General features: G+C 38.5%; 1 protein-coding gene across 4 annotated transcripts in view; it reads right to left on the bottom strand.

Moving 5' to 3' along the window:
• Positions 1-22,121, bottom strand: part of SPAG17 (sperm associated antigen 17) — a 242,230-nt gene extending 220,109 nt beyond the window's left edge. For 2 of the 4 annotated variants that reach the window (XM_058716052.1, XM_058716053.1), the window contains exon 1: positions 21,958-22,120. In XM_058716052.1, the coding sequence (XP_058572035.1) occupies positions 21,958-22,044 (87 nt within the window). In that variant the 5' untranslated portion in view covers positions 22,045-22,120. Of the gene's footprint in view, positions 1-21,957 lie in introns of all 4 variants that reach the window. The other 2 variants (XM_058716054.1, XM_058716051.1) reach the window with 2 other exon arrangements.
• Positions 22,122-23,117: the final 996 nt, after the last annotated feature.

The following is a 23,117-nucleotide window of genomic DNA, read 5'->3' as shown; positions in this document are numbered from 1 at the left end:
ACCACATGGTCTTGGAAAAACACTCAGATACTCAGAATATGGACCTTAGTAAAATAATGCTTATAGTGGAGAGTCATTCATTCATTCAACCAATATTTACTGAGGAGTTACTAAGTGCCAAACATCAAAATGGGCATTGGGAATAGAATGCATAGGCATGGGACATAATTACTATCCTTAAACCATATCAGCCTGGGAAGGAAATACACATATAAAAGTGAAAAGAGACTATATATGAAAGTATTTCATAACTATAAATCACCGTACAAAGTATTTTTTTTTAATTATTATACTGTTCATCCTAATTTATTCACTAATAATGAACATTTACTAAGTGGGGACCTATGTTGTATGTGCTACTCTAAAAATGGAGGATACAAAAATGGATAAGAGCAATTAAAGGTAATGAACTCTATCTGTATATCTCAACATGGCTGACTTCAAAACAATGAACGCTGAATAAAAAAAAAGACAAATTGCAGAACTGGTAAATAGAATATGGAAATTAAAAAAAATATAGTCATCATACAGTAACATAGAGTAATCATACAGTGAACAGTACTATATATCATTCATGGATATAGATAAAGAGGTTCATAGATAGGCTGAGAGGATATGCCTTAAATTCCTGTTGGAGTTTGTTTCTGGGAAGAAAGAGAAAGAAATAGAACAGGGCGTGGCGGTAAGGACAAAGTTTTCAGGGTTTTTTCAGCGTTTACTTAAGAAAAAAGACAAAGTAGCAACTGTCAGTTTTTCATGATACAATTTTCCATGGTACAAATGTGCTTGTTATATTATTCTTTGAGCTTGTCTGATTTTAAAAAGTACGGAAACGAAGTCTCTGGTCTCAAAAGACCCCCACAGTCTGGTAGGGGAGACAGATATATGAAAGTCACAATGTAAGGTGATAGGCATTTTACTAGACCACATCTCTCTCTGTGTCTTAGGCAAAGTTTCATGGGCAGATGCCACTTAAAAGAAATAGTGAAAGGAATTCTTCAACTATGTCTCCTGCTTGTCCACTTTCTCTCTACACAGTGGCCTCACTTCCACTGCCTCAGAAAAGCAAAATTTTCTTGCTTATGTTTCCTCCCCTGTTCACATTTCATCTCCATGCATTCTTCATGAGTCTCAAGAACTTGCTCTTTTCCTTGGACTGAGGAAGATTCTAATCCCTCCTCTGCTGTTCTAGAGCCAATGATTCACTTTCCTTTGACCTTGTCTACAACTTTGTTCCTTCAATTGTCCCATCTCGCCCTCTCCAGTTTTCCAGCCCTTCTTCTCCTTTCCCCTCTACGGCATTTCACACATAGATAACTATCTTTACCTAGTTCCAGTCTTCCCACTAACCGATTCCCATCTGATCTCCTTTTCTTCATAATTAAACTTCCCAGAACATGTGATCTACACTTGAGGCTTCCATATACTGATAAGCTCCATGTGGTTTTTTTTTTCATTTCTTTTAAAAAAAATTATTCTCAAGATAGCTAACCTACAGTGTAGTCTTGGGTTCAGGACTAGATTCCAGTGATTCATCGCTTACATATAACACCCAGTGCTCATCCCAATAAGTGCCCTCCTTAATGCCCATCACCCATTTTCCCCACTCCTCAACCCCACCCCCATCAACCCTCAGTTTGTCTTTTGTATTTAAAAGTCTCTTATGGTTTGCCTCCCTCTCTATTTTTATCTTATTTTTCCTGCTCTTCCCCTGTGAACATCTGTTAAGTTTCTCAAATTTCACATATGAGTTAAATCATAGGATATCTGTATACAGATATCATAGGATATCTGTATTCCATTGTGTGTGTGTGTGTGTGTGTGTGTGTGTGTGTACACCACATCTTCTTAATCCATTCATCAGTTGGACATTTGGGCTCTTTCCATAATTTAAGCCTATGTTCTTAAACTCTATAGTCTTGCTTCCAACTCCCTCCTTGATCACCATTACCACCACCATTCACCCTATTGAAATTACATCCTTGAAGGTCACTAATGATATTCTTATCACCAAATATAGTTGCCTTGCCCTTTTCTCCCCACATCTCCATATGTGGGTGACTTTACCCTTCTCCCTGATCTAACTTCCAGGATTCCACCCTGTCCTCATTCTGTCTTTACTACTTTGGATGTTCCATCTCTGACCATCAGGCTCTTTTTTTTCTTTCTGTTTCATACATGAGGATCTTTTAGATATTCCACAGAATTCTGTTCTTAACCTTCTGTTCTTCTCCTGGCACATAGTCTCTACTGGATATTTTAGCTGCTCCCATGGAGCACCTCTCTACTGACAATCCCTAAGTTTATGTTTCCAACCATGGACTGTGAGCCTATGTTTGACTTCCTGATGAACATTTCTACTTTAATGTTCTACCATCATCTCAAACTCAGTGTATCTAAAAGCTGAGCTCTTTGCCTCTCTCTAGCCTAAAAACAAAACAAACAAAATCTTCCACATCACAAACAGTAAAAGTCATCCAAGTTCATCCTGCTAAATTAGTTGATTTCTGAGACTCTCCATTTCTCCCAGTCATCATAACTTCAAATCCTCTCCCATTCTCCTCTCGGCTGGAAGCCACAGTTACTTTCTTCCTAGGGTTTCTTGAATATGCCCCTTCCTTTTCATTTTCATGACTATTCTCCTAGCTCAACTTATAACTACCTCGAATCTGGACCATTGAAAACAACTTCCTCAGGGTCTAGTCAAGCCTCTAGCTTCTTCTATATCCAAACTATTCATTTTCCTAAGACATCAAATTTATCATTTCACTCTTCATTTACAGAAGGTATTTTAATTGTCAACTCTTGGACTCTAATGGAGTAGAACTCAAAGCCCTTTACCTGCCCTTCCTCAGATATTTTTAATACCATACTGTCTATTACTTTTCTAAAGTCTTACAGCTCAGGTAAATTTCTCTGTGTAAAATGTTGAACTTCAACTCTCTCATGTAAATAAGAATAATATGTTGTTGTGAGGATTGACCATGATAATATGTGTAAAGAACCTAACACTGTGTCTGGTTTATGGCTAACTGTATATCACAAATATGCTCTATGTTTTCTCAGTTCTCTGCTCACCTCAGCCTGGTCTTTTTATACAGAATGTCTTCCTTCCAGCTGAAATTCCTGCTTGATTTTTCCCAGCCCAACAGTGATCTCTATGTCCTCTGACTACCTATAAAAACTCACTGTCAGTACTATGCTAGTAATATGGGACATACATTGTGATCACTGTATTAGGGTATGTCTTGAACATTAGTTTGCCTCAGACACATGCTTGATAAAGCACAAATAACTGGGCTCCACCCTGAATCTATGATTCAGTAAGAATGGGGTGGGGCCTGAGAATCTACATTTCTTGTAAGTTCCTCACTATTGCCATGGCTTCTGGTCCAGGGGTCACACTTTTTTTTTTTTAATTTTTTTTAATGTTTATTTATTTTTGAGAGAGACAGAGACAGAGTGTGAATGGGGGAGGGGCAGAGAGAGAGGGAGACACAGAATCTGAAACAGGCTCCAGGCTCTGAGCGGTCACCACAGAGCCTGACGCGGGGCTTGAACTCATAAGCTACAAGATCATGACCTGAGCTGAAGTCGGACTCCCAATGGACTGAGTCACCCAGGTGCCCCAAGAGATCACACTTTTAGGAGGACTGGTGTCTGTCATTCTCAGATTGTAAGCTCCCGTAAAACAGAATTGCTGCATTGTTCCTTTTTCCACTGACCCACCCTCTTTCTTCTTTTCTCTCTTTTTAAGTTTACTTACTTATTTAATTTTGAGAGAGAGAGAGCATGCATGAGTGAGCGGGGGGCAGAAAGAGAGGGAGAAGAGAATCCCAAGCAGGCCGACGCTATCAGCATGGAACCTGACACCGGGCTCAAACTCACAAACCGTCAGATCACAACCTGAGTCGAAACCAAGAGTTGGACACTTAACTGACCAAGCCATCCAGGCACTCCGTCCCTTTTTTATATACTCCAGGTAGTACATTGGACAGTAATTTAACATGGAAGAAACATGTTTTTCAACGGAATTTAATGCAGACTCCATATTCACTAGCTGGTGTAATCAGTCTTAAACCATGTCCAACATTTTAAAATCTACTGAAATGGAATGACTTAGTCAATGACAGGTAAATAGCATACTATTTGTTTATAAAGAAAAGCCCATTAGATATAAACACAGGCAGACAACCCTCAATTCTTCATGTTAGTGGAGAGGTATAAGAACTCTAGGAATTAAAAAAAAGAAAATTATTTGTATTTTCCTTGGAATGCATTTTAAAAGTTATGTTTTGGGATGGGCCTTACACTCCAGAAATTCATAGTGTTTTAAGTATTTTCCCCATGAAGGGATGTTTCTGTATCAAGGACCACTGTCTGCCTTCTCTAAAACAGATGATGGATGGGTGGGAAGGAAGATTAGGAGGCAAGTGTCAATAGCAAAATAGGACAGAGGAATGAAAATGGGGAAAACTTTCAGAAGACAATGAAAGGGTAATTCTGTCTCCAAACCCGGGGAAGATAATGGCTGGCCACTTAATCATGGCCTAGTCTCCCTGTGGACTACCCACATCTCAGCTACTCCTGGGCTGAAGGCATATTATGTAAAGAAGTTCCTGCTGGATAGCTGACATTTTCAATGTTTAGAATTGACTAGTGGGGAAGGTCTATAAAGATTAACATAAGAAAGATCTAGAAAGGCATCCACTTTGCCTAGCTTGCCTTTGTTTTAATCTCACTTTTTCCAATCCAAGCTAGGGTGCAGACTGTTTCCAGTTGAATTAATTTAAAACATGTCAAGCACAATTGTTCTGTGTCTACATGTTTATTTGTTTGACTGAAGATTTTCATCAACCAAATTAAGCTGGATGACTTTAAAGACTTTTTTTTAGTAGCTGAAACTCAAAAGAGAGAGAAAACTTTTAACCATCCTTTTGCTGGAACACTGACTGGCTCCTATAATATAATTAGAGGGGCATCTGCTTGGTTCATTTTAAGTGTCCGACTTTTTTTTTGGCTCAGGTCATGATCTCGTAGTTTGTGAGATCGAACCCCACGTTGGGGCTCTGTGCTGATGGCATGGCACCTGCTTGAGTTTCTCTCTCTCTCCCTCTCCCCTGCTCTCGTGCAAGGGTGCCGGTGTGCACCCTCCCTTTCTCTCTCTCAAATAAATAAACATTAAAAGAAAAATAATAATTAGCCATGGTGGTGAGGCCAACCAACAGATAAAGTAAAAGGAAGAACCCTAAAGAAGCCACAAGCAATCTTTCAGCAAAGCTGCAACGGGAAAAGTGAAGTGCACGCCTTGGAGGATGAGCTGGCTTCCTCAGCTGTTTTGATGATGGTGTTAATGAGGGTACAGCCAGAGGTCTCCTCCCCATATGGACTTCACATTTGCAAATTCGGCTCCACATGACCAAAACCTTTGATCTCTAGATAAGACTGTTCATTATTGAGCACAGAGGCACTAAGCAAAAAACCTTCTTGAGCAAAACAGGCCACATCCTTACTTTAAACATAATTTAAAGCATACAGCCTTCTGACCGAAAGTGTCGTCTTTATCACAAAGAGTAATACTGTGTAATATGTCTATAGTTCCTTCCATAGCAAAGGTTGAAAATATGGTCATAATAAACCATTTTCCCACATTTTCCTAGGTTAGTGCTAAATGAAGAAGTTAAGCAAGATAATAACAACAGGCGTTCTTGAATGTTTCACTTTATAATTACAATAACAAGTGTAAAGAAAGAAACCATTTTTATACTTGCTCAGCCTTCTAAATATGCGATGTGAAGATATAAGTGGTTGACCTCAATATTCCTAACCTTGAACTAGTTTGACCCAAACTCAGATATTATGTACATATATGGAGTCATGTACATTTCTGGAGATCGTATGTTTTTTTCATGGATGTTTATATAATTTGGGGGGGTTCCTTCTCCATTTTCTATTTCAATGTACACTGCCTGAGAAACTGGGCCATTGCCTGTCCCCCCAGGGCCACACACTCTAGTCATATTTAGTAGAAGACGCAATAAGAACAACACAAAGAATAATGATTGTGAGGCAGGAGGACGAGGGGAGGCCAGGAAACAGACTTTTATGTAATCTTAGAAAGCAGTTTGCAAGTTTTCATCCCGAAAATATTGAGTTACCATGGAAGTACTTAAAAGCAAAGGTAGGCTTAAGCAGGCCCTTCTCTGCATGAAGTAGTAGTAACAGTGGGGGAGCCCTAGGGATCATTCTTGAACAGGTTTTATTTAACTACTTTTATTAAAAATATGAAACTAGATTATAATGAAATCTAAAATCCCACTCCAATGCTGGGTGGCTTCTTTCATTGTCATTTAGTCTAATTCCTTTATTTTGCAGACGGAAAGAAAAATCTATGACATCTTGGCAAGTTGACACAGAGAGAGAGAGAAGCATGTTCTGATTTCCAGACAGTGAGCCTTCCTCTGTCACCCTGTCTTGCCGTCATTATCAGATACTTTGACAATGACACTGTGCCAAGGGGATAGCTCAGCACTGCAGGGAGATTTCACAAAGGTCTCTGAGCTGAGCAAGCACATATATCAGATGAGATTCAGTGTGGGAAGTCTAAGCGAATGCTTTGAGGAAAACATAATCCAGTCATAAGTTTAGGTGATCGACTATAGGGAATGTGTCTATATGTAATGCTTCCCATAACCATCAGCTCAATGTGCTACAGGTCTATTGAAGGGTCTTTGCTCCTCCTGTCTGGAAAAAAAAGGAGGAGTTAAATAGAAAACATTATCCTACCATTTTACGAAACCAGAGTGTCCTCATGGAAAGTTGTGTTGAGTTTTAGGCATAACACTTAAAAAAGGATTGAACAGCTGGAAAGATTGACAGAATGGCAAATAAACTGGTCATGAGGAAGGAGGGACTTCACGGGGAGGAGTGACTAAAACAAATTTCGGACAGACGGGGGAAATATACAGTATGTCTCAATCTCTTTAGGGTGTTATAATGGAATATCACAGACTTGGTGGCTTATAAACAACAGACCTTACTTCTTACAGTTCTAGAGCCTGGGAAGCCCAAGATCAAGGAATCTGCAGATTCAGCATCTAGTGAGAGCTCACTTTCTGGCATATAGATGGTGATCTTCTCACTAAAACCTCAGATGGAAGAAGGGGTGATGGATCTCTCTTGGGTTTCTTTAATTAGGGCACTCATCCCATTCATGAGGCTCCATTCTCATGACCTAATCACCACCTAACGCTCTTGATTTCAGCTCAAGTCATGATCCCAGGGTCGTGGGATCAAGCCCCACATTGGGCTCCATGCTGAGCATGGAGCCTGCTTGAAATGTTCTCTCTCTTTCTCTCTCTCTCTCTCTTCTCTTTCTCCCTCTACTCCTCCCCAGCTCAGGTGCACTGTCTCTCTCTCTCTCTCTCAAAAAGAAAAAAAAAAGATTGATAAGCGACTTGTACTCTCATCCATTACTGATGGGGGTGTAAATTGCTGTAAACCCTTTGGAAAACTCTATTGTAGTAGCTACTAAAGCTAAGCACATGTCTATCATATGACCTAGCATTTCTATTCCTAAGTATATACCCAAGAGAAATGAGTACAAATGTCCAAAGAAAAATTTGTACAAGACGTTTATAGCATTGTTTGTAATATTTCAAATTAGGAATGACCCAAATGTCAATCAGCAGGAGAATGCATAAAAAAAAATAATGGCATATTTACACAGTGGAATAGTATAATTCCATAAGAAAGAACACACTACTTATACTGCAACAGCATATATGAATTTCACAGACATTATGTTGAGCAAAAAGGATAAATTGTGTATTAGTTCATTTATATAAAATGCAAGAACAGCAAAAAAATTGAGGATGTTAGAAGTCAGAGTTGTGTGAACTCCCTGGGCTATAAGTATCAACAGATGAAGGTGTGAGGAAACCGGCTGTAGGTCTGGAAGTGTTCTAGATGATGGATTACAGGGGTGTATACATATGTCAAAGTATATCGGGCTGGACATCTATTATTACTGTTTGTTTGTTTGCCCACAATAGAAAAAGAAGAAAACTAATGGGATGGGAAGAACATGATTTAAAGGAGGGTAGTTTTAGTACAAACAATAGGAAGGATTACTGCATTTGTTTTGTCATTTTTCCAATTGAGATTGACTGAATATGTTCCAGGCACTGTTTCCAGAGGGGAGACCCAAAGATAATACCACTCACTTCTCGTCCTTGAGAATTTCACAGTCACATGAGAGGACAGACCCATCAATAACTCTAATAAACATGGTAAGTCCATCATCATGTTATTCATAAGAACCATGGAAACATGGTGAATCAAATGTAGGAAATGAGAAGTCAAGGGATAGTTTCATGGAGGAAGAATATTTGAGTTGTGACTTTAAGAAAGAGAAGAAGTTCAACAAGCGGTGTAGGAGAAGGAAGGATATTCTAATATATATATATGTATATATATATATATATATATATATATATATATATATATATATATATATATTTGTATCTATATATCTATATCTGGGCTTGCTGGCATTGTGACATCAAGGGGACTTTTGCAGCAGGTCTATGGATCTGGGCTGTGTCACAGTAGACAGCAAGGCTACACTGTGTATCCTTTAGTAAAGCATCCTGGGCTTCTGGAGGATCCCTAGTGAATCATCACCCTAACCTCACAGTATTGCTTTTGACTTGTTTCGTTTTTACTTTTATTTTCATTATAGTGAAATACAATTCTGTGTGTGTAGTTTTTGATATAACATACACAATTATGGTAAATATTTTAAATGGAAACCCACAATGAAGAGACTTCAAAGTCTGGATATGTTTCTAAAATTTCTTTTAAGTATCATGTACTCAGGTAAATATTCTGGATTTTCATGAGATCAAAGAAGAAAATAATAATCAACCACAACCTGAGGCATGTTCTGGTACTGTGCAAAAATCATTACAACATTAAAAATGTTTGCATTTCTAAAATGAAAACAACTTGATTCTTTCAATATAAAAATCTGATTAACTTATTATTACAAGTGATATAAATGTTGGATGGAAATAGAGCTCAAAGGTTGTATTGTTAAAAGTTGAACAGGCAAAACAGTTTTTTAAATCAAACTGCCTATCATGTTTTGTTAAAGGTCATGATTCCAATAAAGAAAATTTTTAATCACTAATGAAGGAAAAATTAAAGAACACAATAAATCAGTTTCATACAATAAAATGTTTCAAATAAAATCTTCTTTTAAATCAAGGGTGTCAATAAGGTAATTACTAAACATTTTTAAACATATAATCAGAACTTTTAACACAATCTATTATGTAGTTAAACATAAGTGAACATTTTTAGACATGAAATACTTAGTTGAACCGTGAAAAATAATTTGTATGGGCATATCATAGTAATGTAGCCTTATGATCTTGCAGGGGCAAAGCATTTATCTACTGAAATGATAGAGCAACCTTTTGGAAAACATATAAATCAGACTAGTAAAATTTTAATCACTATTGATAGAGCTGTAAAAGTTCCATGTAAAAGTATTTTAATAATACCTAATATGCAAAGTTCAAGATGCTGAAGGTAATTAGGTATTTTTTATTGATCTGGTATAGCAAGATGGAAAAGCATTTGTGATATCTCAAACTATTTCAATGGGTACCAAGAAAAATGGTTTCACCGAGAAGTATTTACTTGAAAACAGTGCCAGAGTGGTAACATGCATAAAGTCTGGAGTTGCAGCCCACATTTTTTTTTTAAGTAGGCTTCACACCCAGTGTGGAGCCCAACAGGGGGCTTGAACTCAGTGCCCTGAGAACAAGACCCTGAGATCAAGCTCAGTCTGAGCTGAGATCAAGAGTTGGACATTTAACCCACTGAGCCATCCAGGGACTCCAACAGCCCACAGTTTTGAAGAAAATTTCAGATGTTTTGTTTTCATCCCAACTCAGTATGTATTCAATATATTCAGCTGATACAATAAGAGATGTATATGAAGTCAATATTAGTACCTTCTTTATAAATTTTCCATTTGTTACCATAAGGGGTTTTAATACATATTTTTAAAATTTATTTACTTTTGAGAGAAAGAGAGAGACAGAATGTGAGCAGGGGAGGGGCAGAGAGAGAGGGAGACACAGAATCTGAAACAGGCTCCAGGCTCTGAGCTATCAGCACAGAGCCTGATGCAGGGCTTGAACTCATGAACCGTGAGATCATGACCTGAGCCAAAGTTGGACGCTTAACCAACTGAGCCACCCAGGAGCCCCTATTTATTACCATATGTTAAACAAACACTAGAGATAATTAAATAATATATCTGAAGAGAGCTCAAGATTGGACATTAGAGAAATATTAGAACCCAGCTGGGCAACACATAGTGCTAGCATTGCACTGACTGAGAAGAAATCAGCCAAGACCGTGTGTTCATTTTAATGTAAATCTGAAGTGGGAGTAGTTAAACATTTGAAAAGTGCAACTAACCTTTAGGGATTTGGCTTTAGTGAAATATTCTACTATGAATTTCAATACTTTCTTTAGCTTTGTCAGAGAGAAATGAAAACATTTTGCCCATATAAAATTAATAAAGTGAACCATTAAAAGAGATGCAGAAGATATATAGAAACAAATGAATAAAGAGTACAACTTGAAACAAAGCAAAGTAATCAATTATAAGAGAAAAATAATTTTTTGTTTAATAAATTATACAGAAATGGGTTTATTATTTTATGACAAAAATGCAGAGCACGATGAATTATTAACCTCTTTCAATTTATTCAATCTTAAACTTTAGCCACAGTATGCAATGTTAACCAAGTAGATTTAGGGTGATCAAAAATTTATAAAATTAAGTCAACTAATTGAATGTGACATTCCAAGAAATGGTTTTGTGACTTAATTGATCATAAATAAATTAAATATAAAAAAACTCACACAATATTATGAAGGCTAGAAAAAATTTCAACATAATTATTCGCAGTTCAAAGGCTGGAATTATAAGAAATCCAAAAGTATAATTTACTTTTAGTATGACAAATGATATTGTTGATATTGAGAGAAATCCTCTACATACAGAGAACAACAAATTGCATAACGACTACCATTTTAAAAGGGAAGTCACAGAAGAGCCTATGCACATTTCTTCATGTTACCTCACGGCTCAGACAAGGGCAACTTTTAGGAAGTGAAACCCATCAACCAAAGGCTGCACCAACACTTCTGAAAACCAACAAATGATTTGGAAATCATCGGAAAAATGTGATGACTGATAAGGACGAAAAACTATAAGATCTGGCAAGGAGTTTCATAAGGTACACATAATTGAGTTTATATAAAGAATAAAAAGTAATTTAATTGTAAAAAAAAAAAGAAAGAAAAAGTAATTTAACTGTTAAATTTATATGTTGATTTCCATGTAATTGTGCCAGTTAACATATTTTTAATTTTCCCTCCTGGATGAAGGCAGGCAAGAAGAAGTTGAGAAGGTGATCGTAATGGTGTTGGAAGTTACGAGGCGTGAAAAAGAAGGAAGTGAACTAGAGAGGCCACAGTAATAAGATTTGCTGACCAATTTGTTATGAGAAGAGATGGGGCTAGGGTGTTTCTAACTTCAATGAACAGGATAGTTAGTACAAGTTCTGAACACACTGAGTTTGAAGACATGTGTAACGACCAGATGAAAATATATAAAAGAGTAATAACAACAATAATTAGTATATTATCCTATAATAACATAATAATGATTATTATTATAAATATTTATACTGGGCTACATAGTGTTCCACATTCTTTCAGATACTGTATTTGATTTTCATGCTGCTCCAGTAAATATAGTCACGCTATTATTACCAGGAGCTCCTCATTATTGAGGCCCTACTATTCCTGCATTCAGCAGTGTTATTTGAGCCCCTCTATAGGCCAGGGGTTGGTGATGTATCAGTCAGTAAGATGAATCCCTGCCCTCATGGAGCGGACGTTCTCATGGAGGAAAATAGACAATAATGAAATATATGTAAAGTAGAAGGTCAGGAACAGAGTCAGGGTTAAGTGGATGGAATGTGATGGTGTAGTTTAAATAGGATGGTCGGGGAAGGAGATATTTGGACAGAATCCTAAAGGAAGGGAAAGAGCGACTCACATGATTATTTTGGGAAGGGTCATTCTGGGAAGAGGGCACAGTAAGAGCAAAGATGGCAATGTGTTTTTGATGGGTCTGAAGATCAGCAAAAAGGCCAGTGTGGCTACCATGGACTGAGTGAAGGGGAGAGTCACAGAAGATTTGAGATGAAGTCAAAGTAGTTAGCAGAGGAGACACACACACACACACACACACACACACACACACACACGGTCTTTAAAGCCCATGGTAGACCACTCGGGATTTTACTCAAAGTCTTGTGTATTAAGAGAAACACTCTGACTGCTATATGGTGACAAGACTCTAAGTCAGCAAGAATGGAAGTAAGAAACCAAGTTCTAAAGCTCTTGAGCTACCTGTAGCTTAGGCAGGTGATGATGATGGCTTAGAATAGGATGTAACAGTGGAGTTGAGACCAACAGGACAGATTTTAGAAACATTTCAAAGGTGGAACCAACAGGATTTACTAAAAATTAATTATAGAGTGAAGAAAAGAGGAAGAAAACAACAAATGCAAGATTTTTGGCCCTAGTGACTCACTGGGTGAATGGCAAATCCACTCAATGAGGTGAAGACGTAGGAGGAACAGGTTTGAAGGGGGAAAATATGGGATTCGGGTTTGGAGTCTGAGATATTACATGTTAGATGCCTTTAAATCCTCTCAACAATTGCTTTCATATCTGTAATGGAGGTATGACCACTGTGCCTCTTTTATGGTTGTAAAAACTAAGGCTTTGAGATTTTCTTCAATTTAAGTTCTTACAGCCAATGGGTTGAGACTAATGCTAGAGCTCAAAGGAGAAAATAGGCCAGGAGGCTGACACAGTAAAATCCAATCAATGAATTTGATTCAAAAGTATTTCTTGAAGATCACTATGTACTTACTTAGCACTCTTAGGTGTTGTGATCAGGAAGGAAGGAATCACATGTTCCTTCTGCTACCTTCCAGGAATTTGCAATGTTGTAAGGGAATTGAGATACAATAGATGACTCTGAAATTGTCGGACCACAGCTCAAAATAGGATCCCATTAAAGATAACAATCACTGCAGTAGTTCGGTAGAAGGAGAAAAGTCAGTGATGGGCAGAACTATGTGACTTGAGCTCCTTTCTGGAAGATATGAGGGAGGATTTTAATGAGAAGGAGTTGGATGGTCTTCAGGCCAGGAACCTGCATGGGTATAGTCAGTCAGTACGTGCCTGGGAATACCACGGAGACCATTCAACTGGAGTAGACAGAGAAAAAGATGGATGGACAGAGAAAGGCCAAATTAGGCAGCGCTGTGAAAGCCAGGCAGAACATCTTGGATTTTATCCCATGGGTAACTGGGAGCCAATGATGGTTTCTAAGGCTAGAGTTGAAACATGGTCAACATTCACCATTTCTTAACTAACATTTTCCTAGGGTGTTGCCAAACTCACATTGGCAACACTTACATTTTACTTATATTTAATATTTTTCATTTGTAATAAAAGTGATCACACATAACATCTAGGTAGATATTTTGACATGCTAATTCCTTTCAGTTCCAAACTCATTCAAATAATACATTTTTGTCCAGAAAAGAGAAATTATAATGTGAGGTTACGAAAAGTCCATTTCCCTCTTAACATTCTTCCTAGCAACTCAGTTGTTTTCGTTGGCTTTTATTAAAACAACCTTTGTGTGAACTGGCAATTTGTTTTGTAAATATCAATGAAAGCATATTTCAGAAAATATAGTAATAAAAACCAACCCAATTTCAGAAATATGCTCGCTGCCAGACATCAGTCTTCAGCTCATATTATGAGTATTTCCAGTAAGTCTTAAATACACATTAACATGAGAAATAGCTCACTGTTTAAGATCAAAAAAGCTGAAAAATCCTTCACTGCCTCTCAAAAACTGCTCAAGGATTCTGCCTAATAAAATGTATTTCCCTTTTTGATAAAGTGCATTCGTAATGGCTCAAGCGCTTCATTTCAGTTGAACATTTTCCCCCAAAACTGACTTAAACTCAGTTTATTATAATCCTAACATCTATGTGTTTTACAACTTTGTTTGTTTAAGAGGTCTGGGATATTAACATTTCAGCAATACCTATCTTGAACCCTTATCCACATTATTAAACCTTTACAAGAATTATAAACTTTGTCCAAGACTCTAAGGAACTCTATTATTATTTTTCAAATGTGCACAACTCAGCTATTGTCACTAAGCTACAGTTAATAAGAGAAAAAAAAATCTTCTGCAACTGAAGTATAATAAGGAGACACTACTAACTAAATATTCTGAAGAACTTTCACTTGAATACCTCCTGGCTGGCAGCTGAAATATCTGAGAAGTTTTGAAATGGTATCATTGCGTAGTTATTTTCTGGACACTGTCATAATCATGCTATGTACCTGCTGGGATGCTCTTTTATGTGAATGAATGTTTTCTGTCCCTTCCTCTTCTCTTAGAATACATCTCTTTGGTCTACTAATTGTCCTGATTTCCACAATATATATTTCTTCATATTTCAAAGTAGATCAGTGAATTAATTCCATTAATATAGCTTGAGTGTGGTACCATGTGGAACCATGCAAGTCATTATGGGGTAGGTACAAGAAGTATAAAGATATGATTTTGCTACGAAGCAGCTCATATTATACTTGTGTTCTACAAAACATGAATTGATAGCACATAATTCAAGGCATTCTGTAAATACTAAGTTATCAGATAAAGCCTAGAGCCAAAGTGAGGGAAGATAAATCACTGAATGTCTCGACCTTGCCATGCTTAGATCCTCAGTGGTATGAAAGGGGCGGGTTAGCCCAGATACCCAAGGAGTCTCCACCTCTGGGTGAACACAGTAAAGGATGGCACGACCATGTATGTCCTCAGCTTGCGTCTTTGATGCCAATATTCTTACTTACTTGAAAGGTATCATGAATTTCTTCTTTTTTAAATGTTTATTTATTTTTGAGAGCCAGAGCATGAGTGGGGGAGGCACAGGGAGAAAGAGGGACCAAAGATCCAAAACAGGCTCCATGCTAACAGCAGTGAACCCGATGCGGGGCTCAAACTCATGAACCTTGAGATCATGACCTGACCTGAAGTTGGAGGCTCAACTGACTGAGCCACCCAGGTGCCCTGCATCATACATTTCAATGTGTAAAAACATACATTGAAAATGAAAATACAGAAATTGGAAGCAAGACCTCCTGAGTCTCAGTAAGGACCTCAACATATTATGGTAGATGTTCCCAAATATATTTTTTAAGTTTATTTATTTATTTTGAGAGAGAGAGCGAGCAAGTAGAGGAGGGGCAGGGAGACACACACACACACACACACACACAGGGAGAGAGAGAGAGAGAGAGAGAGAGAGAGAGAGAGAGAGAGAGAGAGAATATCTCAAGCAAGCTCTGCACTATCAGCGTGGGCTCAAATTCACAAACCATGAGACCATGACCTCAGTGGAAATCAAGAGTTGGGCACTGAACTGACTGAGCCACCCAGGCACCCCCCAAATATTTTTAAGTAGGTAAGTATTCATATTAAATAAGAATTGAAGTATTAATCAAGAAGTAAAATCTTAATGATAAATGTAAGGCAAATGACAAGAAGTATTGAGTCACAGTAAGCAAATGGAATAGTTGCTATGCCAAAAGATGGTCTCTTGAGTTGAAGCTGCCTTTTTACTACACATAAAAATGAAACCTTAGGGGCACCTGGGTGCCTCAGTTGATTCAGCATCCAACTCTTAAACAAATTAAAAAAAAGTTTACATTTATTTAAGACAGAAACAGAGCATGAGTTGGGAGGGGGGGCAGACAGAGAGAGAAGGAGACACAGAATCTGAAGCAAGTTCCAGGCTCTGAGCTGTCAGTACAGAGCCCAACATGGAGCTCAAACTCAAGAACCATGAGATCATGACCTAAGCCAAAGTCAGACGCTTAACCAACTGAGCCACACAGGTGCCCCCAGAGTTCAACTCTTGATCTCCGCTCAGGTCATGATCTCATGGTTCATGAGACTGAGCCCTGCATCAGGCTCTGCACTGATAGTATGGAACCTGCTTGGGATTCTATCTCTCTCCCTCTCTGTGTTCCTCTCTGGCGCACGCACACACACACACACACACACACACACACACACACACACTCTCTCTCTCTCTCTCTCTCGCTCTGTCAAAAATAAATAAAAACAAACTTAAAAAATTTGAGAACTTAAACCAGGAACAAATGAAAAGAAATAAACATCCTCAGATAATCTGAAAATATGAAAGGGGTTAACAATTAAAATTAGCAAAATCTCCAGAATTCTACCTGGGAGATATTTAAATCAACCCAAACAAACTTTTGTGGAACCTGGAACTGTGAAGAACGTGTTTGAGACACATGTTCATAACATCTTAAAGAAAAAAAAAAGGATTTGTATCTGACTTCTGAATATTTCCTGTAGTGTTATCATGTTGTCACTTAACATAGAAAACATTGCGAGATTCTTTTATTCCATAGTGGCACCAAAGCTTGGACCATAACACAAAAGTCCAATTGAAACATGTAGCCCACTCATTCTGAAGCTACGTGACATTACCCAGAGGCAGGTCTTGTGCAATCTGTAAGCTCCTAGAGGGAATGGCTATATTGTTTGGACAACTGTGAAAAATTTTCCTAAGTTGTCATGAACAAAGCTTCTACTAATCTCCACTTTCTCAGCATCACCTGTCCTATAATAGGCTTGGAAGAAATGGGAAGATCATAATTGATTACAAGTTCTCTTAGACCACAGTGACATCAGAAAAATGGCAGACTAGGCAGTTACATGCCCTCTGCGTCCCCTGGAAACATTAGAAAAACAACTTGAAACTGGCTGAAATTACTTTATAGGAGCACTGAAACCAGTCAAAGATCTAAAGCACCAAGCAATGCCCAATCAAGAAAAAGCCACATTCAATAAGGTAGGAAATTTTTTGGCTCTTGTACTCTCCCTTGCCCCACCCTTTCTCCATGAGAAAGGACAGCCTTTTCAACAATTGGTGCTGGGAAAACTGGATATCCACATCCGGATATATATATATATATACACACACACATGCATAATACATATATTTAATATACATGTATGTATATTACATGTATACATATGTGTATACGCACACACATATGTATATGTAGATGTATATACATAAATATGTATACATATGTATGGTTATATACATGTATATACATGTGTGTATATATATAATGTTGGACCATAATCATACACCATACACAAAAATTAACTCAAAATAGACCATGCATCTAAATTCAATACTAAAACCATAAAAATCTTAGAGGAAAACATAGGGGAAACGCATCATGACACTGGGTTTGGTAGTGATTTCTTGCATAGGCAAGAAAGAAAAGAAAGACTAGATAAATTGAACATCATCAAAACTAAACTCTTTGTGCATCAAAGGACACTGTCAACAGAATGCAGAGGAAACCCATGGAAATAAGAGAAAGTATTTGCAAATCACATACCTCATAAAGGGTTAGTAGCCAGAATATATAAATTAGTCCTACAATTCAACAGTAATAAAACCCCAACAACTCTATTTAAAATGTGGGCAAAAGAAGATATACAAATGGCCAAGAAGTACATAAAAAGATGCTTGATATCATTAATCATTAGGGAAATGCAAATTAAAACTACACTAAAATACCACTTCATTCATTAGGATGGCTGAATCTCTCTCTCTCTCTCTCTCTCTCTCTCTCTCTCTCTCTCTCTCTCTAATCTATCTACCTATCTCTCCGCAGAATTTTAAAAGTACTGGTAAGGATGTGGAGAAATTGGAACACTTTTGCATTGTTGGTGGGAATATAAAATGGTATAGCCACTGTGGAAAATGTTATGGTGGTTCATCAAAAAATTAAATGTACAATTACCATAGTATCCAGCAATTCTCACTTCTAGTTGTATACTAAGAAAATTGAAAGTAGGGACTCAAGCAGATTTTTGGACACTCGTATTCTTTTTGTAAAATGGGTCCACTCCTATTAATAACAGCATTATTCACAATAACTAAGAATTAGAAGTGCCCATTGATGGATGAATGGATAAATAAAACATACCCTGTACATACGATGGAATATTATTCAGCCTTAAAAACAAGGCAGTTTTAATACATGCTACAACATGAATGAACCTTGAGGACATTATGCTAAGTGAAATAAGCCGGTCACTGCAAGACAAGTACTAGATGATTACATTTACAATGAAATATTTAGTTAAATTCACAGATACAAAAACTAGAATGGTGGTTGCCGGGAGCTGGGGGGAGGGAGGTATAGGGAATTCTTTAATGGGTATAGTTTCAGTCAGGGAACATGAAAGAGTTCTGGAGAGGGATGGTGATGATGGTTAAACAACAAGAATGTACTTAATGCCACCAACAGTACATTTAAAAATGGTAGATGGGGCGCCTGGGTGGCTCAGTGGGTTAAGCGTCCGACTTCAGCTCAGGTCACGATCTCGCGGTCCGTGAGTTCGAGCCCCGCGTCTAGCTCTGGGCTGATGGCTCGGAGCCTGGAGCCTGCTTCGGATTCTGTGTCTCCCTCTCTCTCTCTGCCCCTCCCCCGTTCATGCTCTGTCTCTCTCTGTCTCAAAAATAAATAAACTTAAAAAAAATGGTGGAAATGGCAAATTTCGTTATTATATTTTACCATGATAAAACAGTACAAATAAAAAGATCTTAGACCAGAAGTTCTCCAAATAGTGCCTTCAGTCACCAAGTGTTTAGGTTAATACCTTTTCCTCTCACTGTGGCCAGTAGAGGCGGCCTTGACAGTTGCATTAAGATTTTAATTTATCTTGTTTTTTTTTCTTTTTTTAATATGAAATTTATTGTCAAATTGGTTTCCATACAACACCCAGTGCTCATCCCAACAAGTGCCCTCCTCAATACCCATCACCCACCCTTCCCTTCCTCCCACCCCCCATCAGCCCTCAGTTTATTCTCAGTTTTTAAGAGTCTTATGGTTTGGCTCCCTCCCTTTTTTTTTTTTTTTTTAAAGCATCTTTAACTCCCTAACGCTGCTGGATATCATAAATATAATGTCTATGTCACATACAAGCCCACACTAAGATATTTTTATTATCTTATTGCCAATGTGCTAAATATTTTTATCGAATTTGAGGTGTGATATTTCACATATATTAATAAGATAAATGTTTCAATGCCTGGATAGCAAAGTTAGTAAATGACTTTTTGATTGGCAGGATTATTTTAGGAGCAATGTACCCCAGAAGCAGTCTAATCCACATTTCTCTTTCATTTAAATGTCCCAGATTTATTTAAGGCCTATATTGGTCTCCTTACATAAAATAATCATCCTCCTTCATTCTACCAGCTCAAATTCTACCCATTCTTTAGGGCCTAGCTAAACGCAAGTAATTTTGTAAAACATTTCCTGACAATCCCAGCCCACATTCATCTTCCTAACCTCTAGTTAGTCATTTAATGCTTAGTCTAGTCTCTATCTACTCGTTTAGAGCTTAGTAACAGACTACCTTGTATCATTTGCTATCATTTTGTGTTTTAGGACCACCTAAAACGTAGGGAAAAATTAGCAATTATTCCAGCCTGAAAGGACAGCCCAAAATACTGATACAAGGTAACTTCACTGAAACCAGATTGTGGACTTACTGATTCTCATTAAAGTCTAGTACAGCTCCACATGTGCACGAGTTCAAAATCATTACTGATGTGACTCTTGAATCCGTTAATTCTAAAAAACTAGCTTATGGAATGCTGAGACTTTTCCTTTCTCACCGCCCCCCCCCCCACGCATATACACACACATACACACACACACTCAACTATACATACTGGCACACAATATTTCCTTGAGTAGCAACTGTACAGAGAGAAATTTTGGGTTTAAAGCAAAACATTTTTTGAGCACCTACTATGTGCAAAGCACTTTGCTAAACCCTATGAATCAGGAATTCACACCTCTAGAAGTCCTCTTTAATCCCACTCCAGAATCTATTACATTGGTGGTTAAGTCATGCCTCTGAACATTGGACTGCTGGGTTAAGTAATCTGGGAATTTTCCTCTTGGAGCAGACATGAACTCAAACTGAGAAAATAAAAATTAGGAGAGGAGGTAGGGGAGAGTTGTCTTCCCCTGCTGTCAAAACACGTGTATTCCAACAAACTGAAGAAGTTCAGCCTTTGTTTTTAAAACTACATATTACTTTGGGTTCAAATTCTTTCTCTTAATAAATAAGATTTATTGAAATTATACTGTTTGAGCAGAACTGAGAAAGCTGAGTATTATTTCAGGTTTTCGAGCCATAAGGAAAAATAGTGTCTTTAGGTTTTCCATTCAACTAGGAAAATTATAGCTTCATATTTGCAACACTAAAGCTAATGCAGTGTCAGCACCCCCATCAAATTCTGTTGTTCAGCACTTTATAATTCAAGCAGAAAGGTTCACTCCAAGCCCAGACTTGGCCTACACAATCTCAAAGAAAATGGAGAAAAAGTTATTTTGGCCAGTGCTGACTTATAAAAGCAAAAGAGAGGGGGCTTTTAACAGAGTATTTTGAAAAACATCTTTGAGAATTTGAGAATGTAACTGAGAACTACTGAGCTGACATCCTTCATTCTTAAAAGTTATAGAAATAACCCCAAATTCCATGATGTCATGTCAGCATCAGCAGTGTCTTAACCACTTTCATGAAATTCTTCATCAGGTAGAATTCCTTATCAGACAGAATACCATTCTTAGAGAAAAAAAACAAAAAACAATTACGGTAGAAAATAAGGACACATAAGTACGAATTTCTCATGAGGGTATCATAAGACTTTAGGTATATTTTTCCTTTAAGTACTGATTCTCTAGTGCACTGTATGTACACATGGAAAATGAAAAAAAATGTTTTTCCAGTTTTTAAAGTACTTTGGAATTAATGGCAGGCCAGAATTCCCAGAATCAACCTTTCTCCATCCAAATGTCATCTTGGATTTAGAAGCAACTAAGTGTAGCAGTGGATTTCCAGGAGTAGGTGACAAGAGTTATTGGGCTCCCCAAGCAACTAAGTGTTGGTGGGTATGAATGGGGTGGGGAGCTAGTCTGGTTGGGACATGGTGCAATTTGAAGTCATGTGGCAGGGGCGTTATAGATTGCCTGGTACCTTTTTGCTACGCTAGGGATGAGTCCACCAGCCAACCCCTCAGTACTCTGATCTCTTACAGTACCTTCAAAATATATCAAAACTTTGGTGTTGTGGTATCAGGGCATTGCAGAAGAATCTCATCTTTTCCTCTCTGCAGAAGGCTCACTTGCATTAAATACGTTGGTATCTTAACTACTCCATGTCTCTCTTCCTACAGCATTTAGTAAGCCTTACTTACCACAGGCCAGGCTACGGATGATTTAACAGGATGATTCCTTCAGATGTCCGCAGGAAGCAAACAGTTCATAAAGACAACTCCAGTGTAATTTTGGAGTGCCATCTAGGCGACTTCACTGAAAAGGATCTTGAGGAGTCAGAGCTACACCACCTCCCTTCCCCCTCACTCCGGTTTCTCCACCCTTTGAAATCGCACTGATTGACCGGCGCCCCCTTCCTTCTTCCTTTAACGCCCACTCTGCGCGGATGGGAGCGTGGGGCGTTTAGTGGGCGGAACTCCCAAGCATAGGACAGCGGAATCGAGAACAGTTTTCAGAAGGGGCGGCGGTGGCGTCTGGAAAAGAGGGCGAGCCTGGCTGCCTTTCCTGGAGGGTCTGGCGGGGCTTTGGCATTGCCGGGGTCAGAGAAGACTTTCAGGGCTCTGGGCTCACCTGATTGAAGTGTGCAGCGATGAGCGAGGGTTCCCATATCTTAGAACTGGTGCTTGGAGTCCCACCTTTCTCTTTCTTGGGTGCCATGCAAAGGACGGGAGGGGCATTGGCGTCTAAACTGGGCTCAGGCCCGCACTAAGCGTCCCCGCTGCCATAGTAACCGAAGCCACGCCCCATTCCCTGAACGTAGGCGGTGCCCCTCCCCCAAACCTGCCCTGAATCCTCCGGCCAACTGCTCCCGTCGCCATAGCAACCGAGCTTCCCAGCTCCCAGCAACTCTGAGGCCGGACTCCCAGATTAAATTTTAGGATTTTCCAGTAGGGCAACTGTGCAAGATGGTGAGGTCAGGACGAGGCTAGCCTCGAGATTGTCTGGCTTCCTTTAACTCTCTTTGCCCCCGCTCTGTTGCTTCTTAGAGACCCTGTGGTCCGAGGTATTGTCTAGAAACTCAGAATCCCTGGAATCCCGCCCACGATTTCAACACCTTTCAAAATTTCTTCGATCCTGGTTAACCTAAAATGGAGAACTGGCTCTCTCAAGAGACATCCCATGCCATTTTCTTCTCCATTCTACTCTGCCCCAAATGCTTCCTTATGTGAAGTCAAATTTATCTCCCCGACCCACATCTTTTGCTTCCGTCTTGAGTCCTCCTCCCAGGGACTTCCTAAACCAGTGGGCTCACTTCTCCAAGAGATCCTTTATCTAACTGTAGTCGGGATTAATGTCTTTCTAAACCGTCTTCTCGGCCTAATCAGCCCCAGTTCTTTCAAATTGTCCTTCACTGGTAAGTGGAATCTTTTTTTTTTTTTTCCCACCCCACAGTCACCACTATCTAAAAGATCGCGGTCAGAATCCCCCAAATAATAATGATAGTAATAATAATAATGGTAATAACAACAACTCCTGCTTCATGATCACTGGCTATATCTTGTACATAGTTATATCATTTTATTCTTACAACAGCCTTATCCCAAGTCTCACAGTGTATGACTGATGGCACCAGAGTTAGAAGCCAGATTACCTGAATCTCAGATCCATCTTGTTTAATTAACCTCTACAACACCTGTTTTAGGACTGCCAAAATGAGAGATGCCCCTCTTGGGGGGGGGGGGGGAGGGCAGACTTACTTTTATTTATTTTTTTATTGCATTAAGACTAAT

Source organism: Neofelis nebulosa, chromosome 2 (genome assembly GCF_028018385.1).
Source record: "Neofelis nebulosa isolate mNeoNeb1 chromosome 2, mNeoNeb1.pri, whole genome shotgun sequence".
NCBI classification, from domain to species: Eukaryota; Metazoa; Chordata; class Mammalia; order Carnivora; family Felidae; genus Neofelis; species Neofelis nebulosa.
Note: the sequence above shows the minus strand (reverse complement) of the source record. Positions and strands in the feature narration are given on the sequence as shown.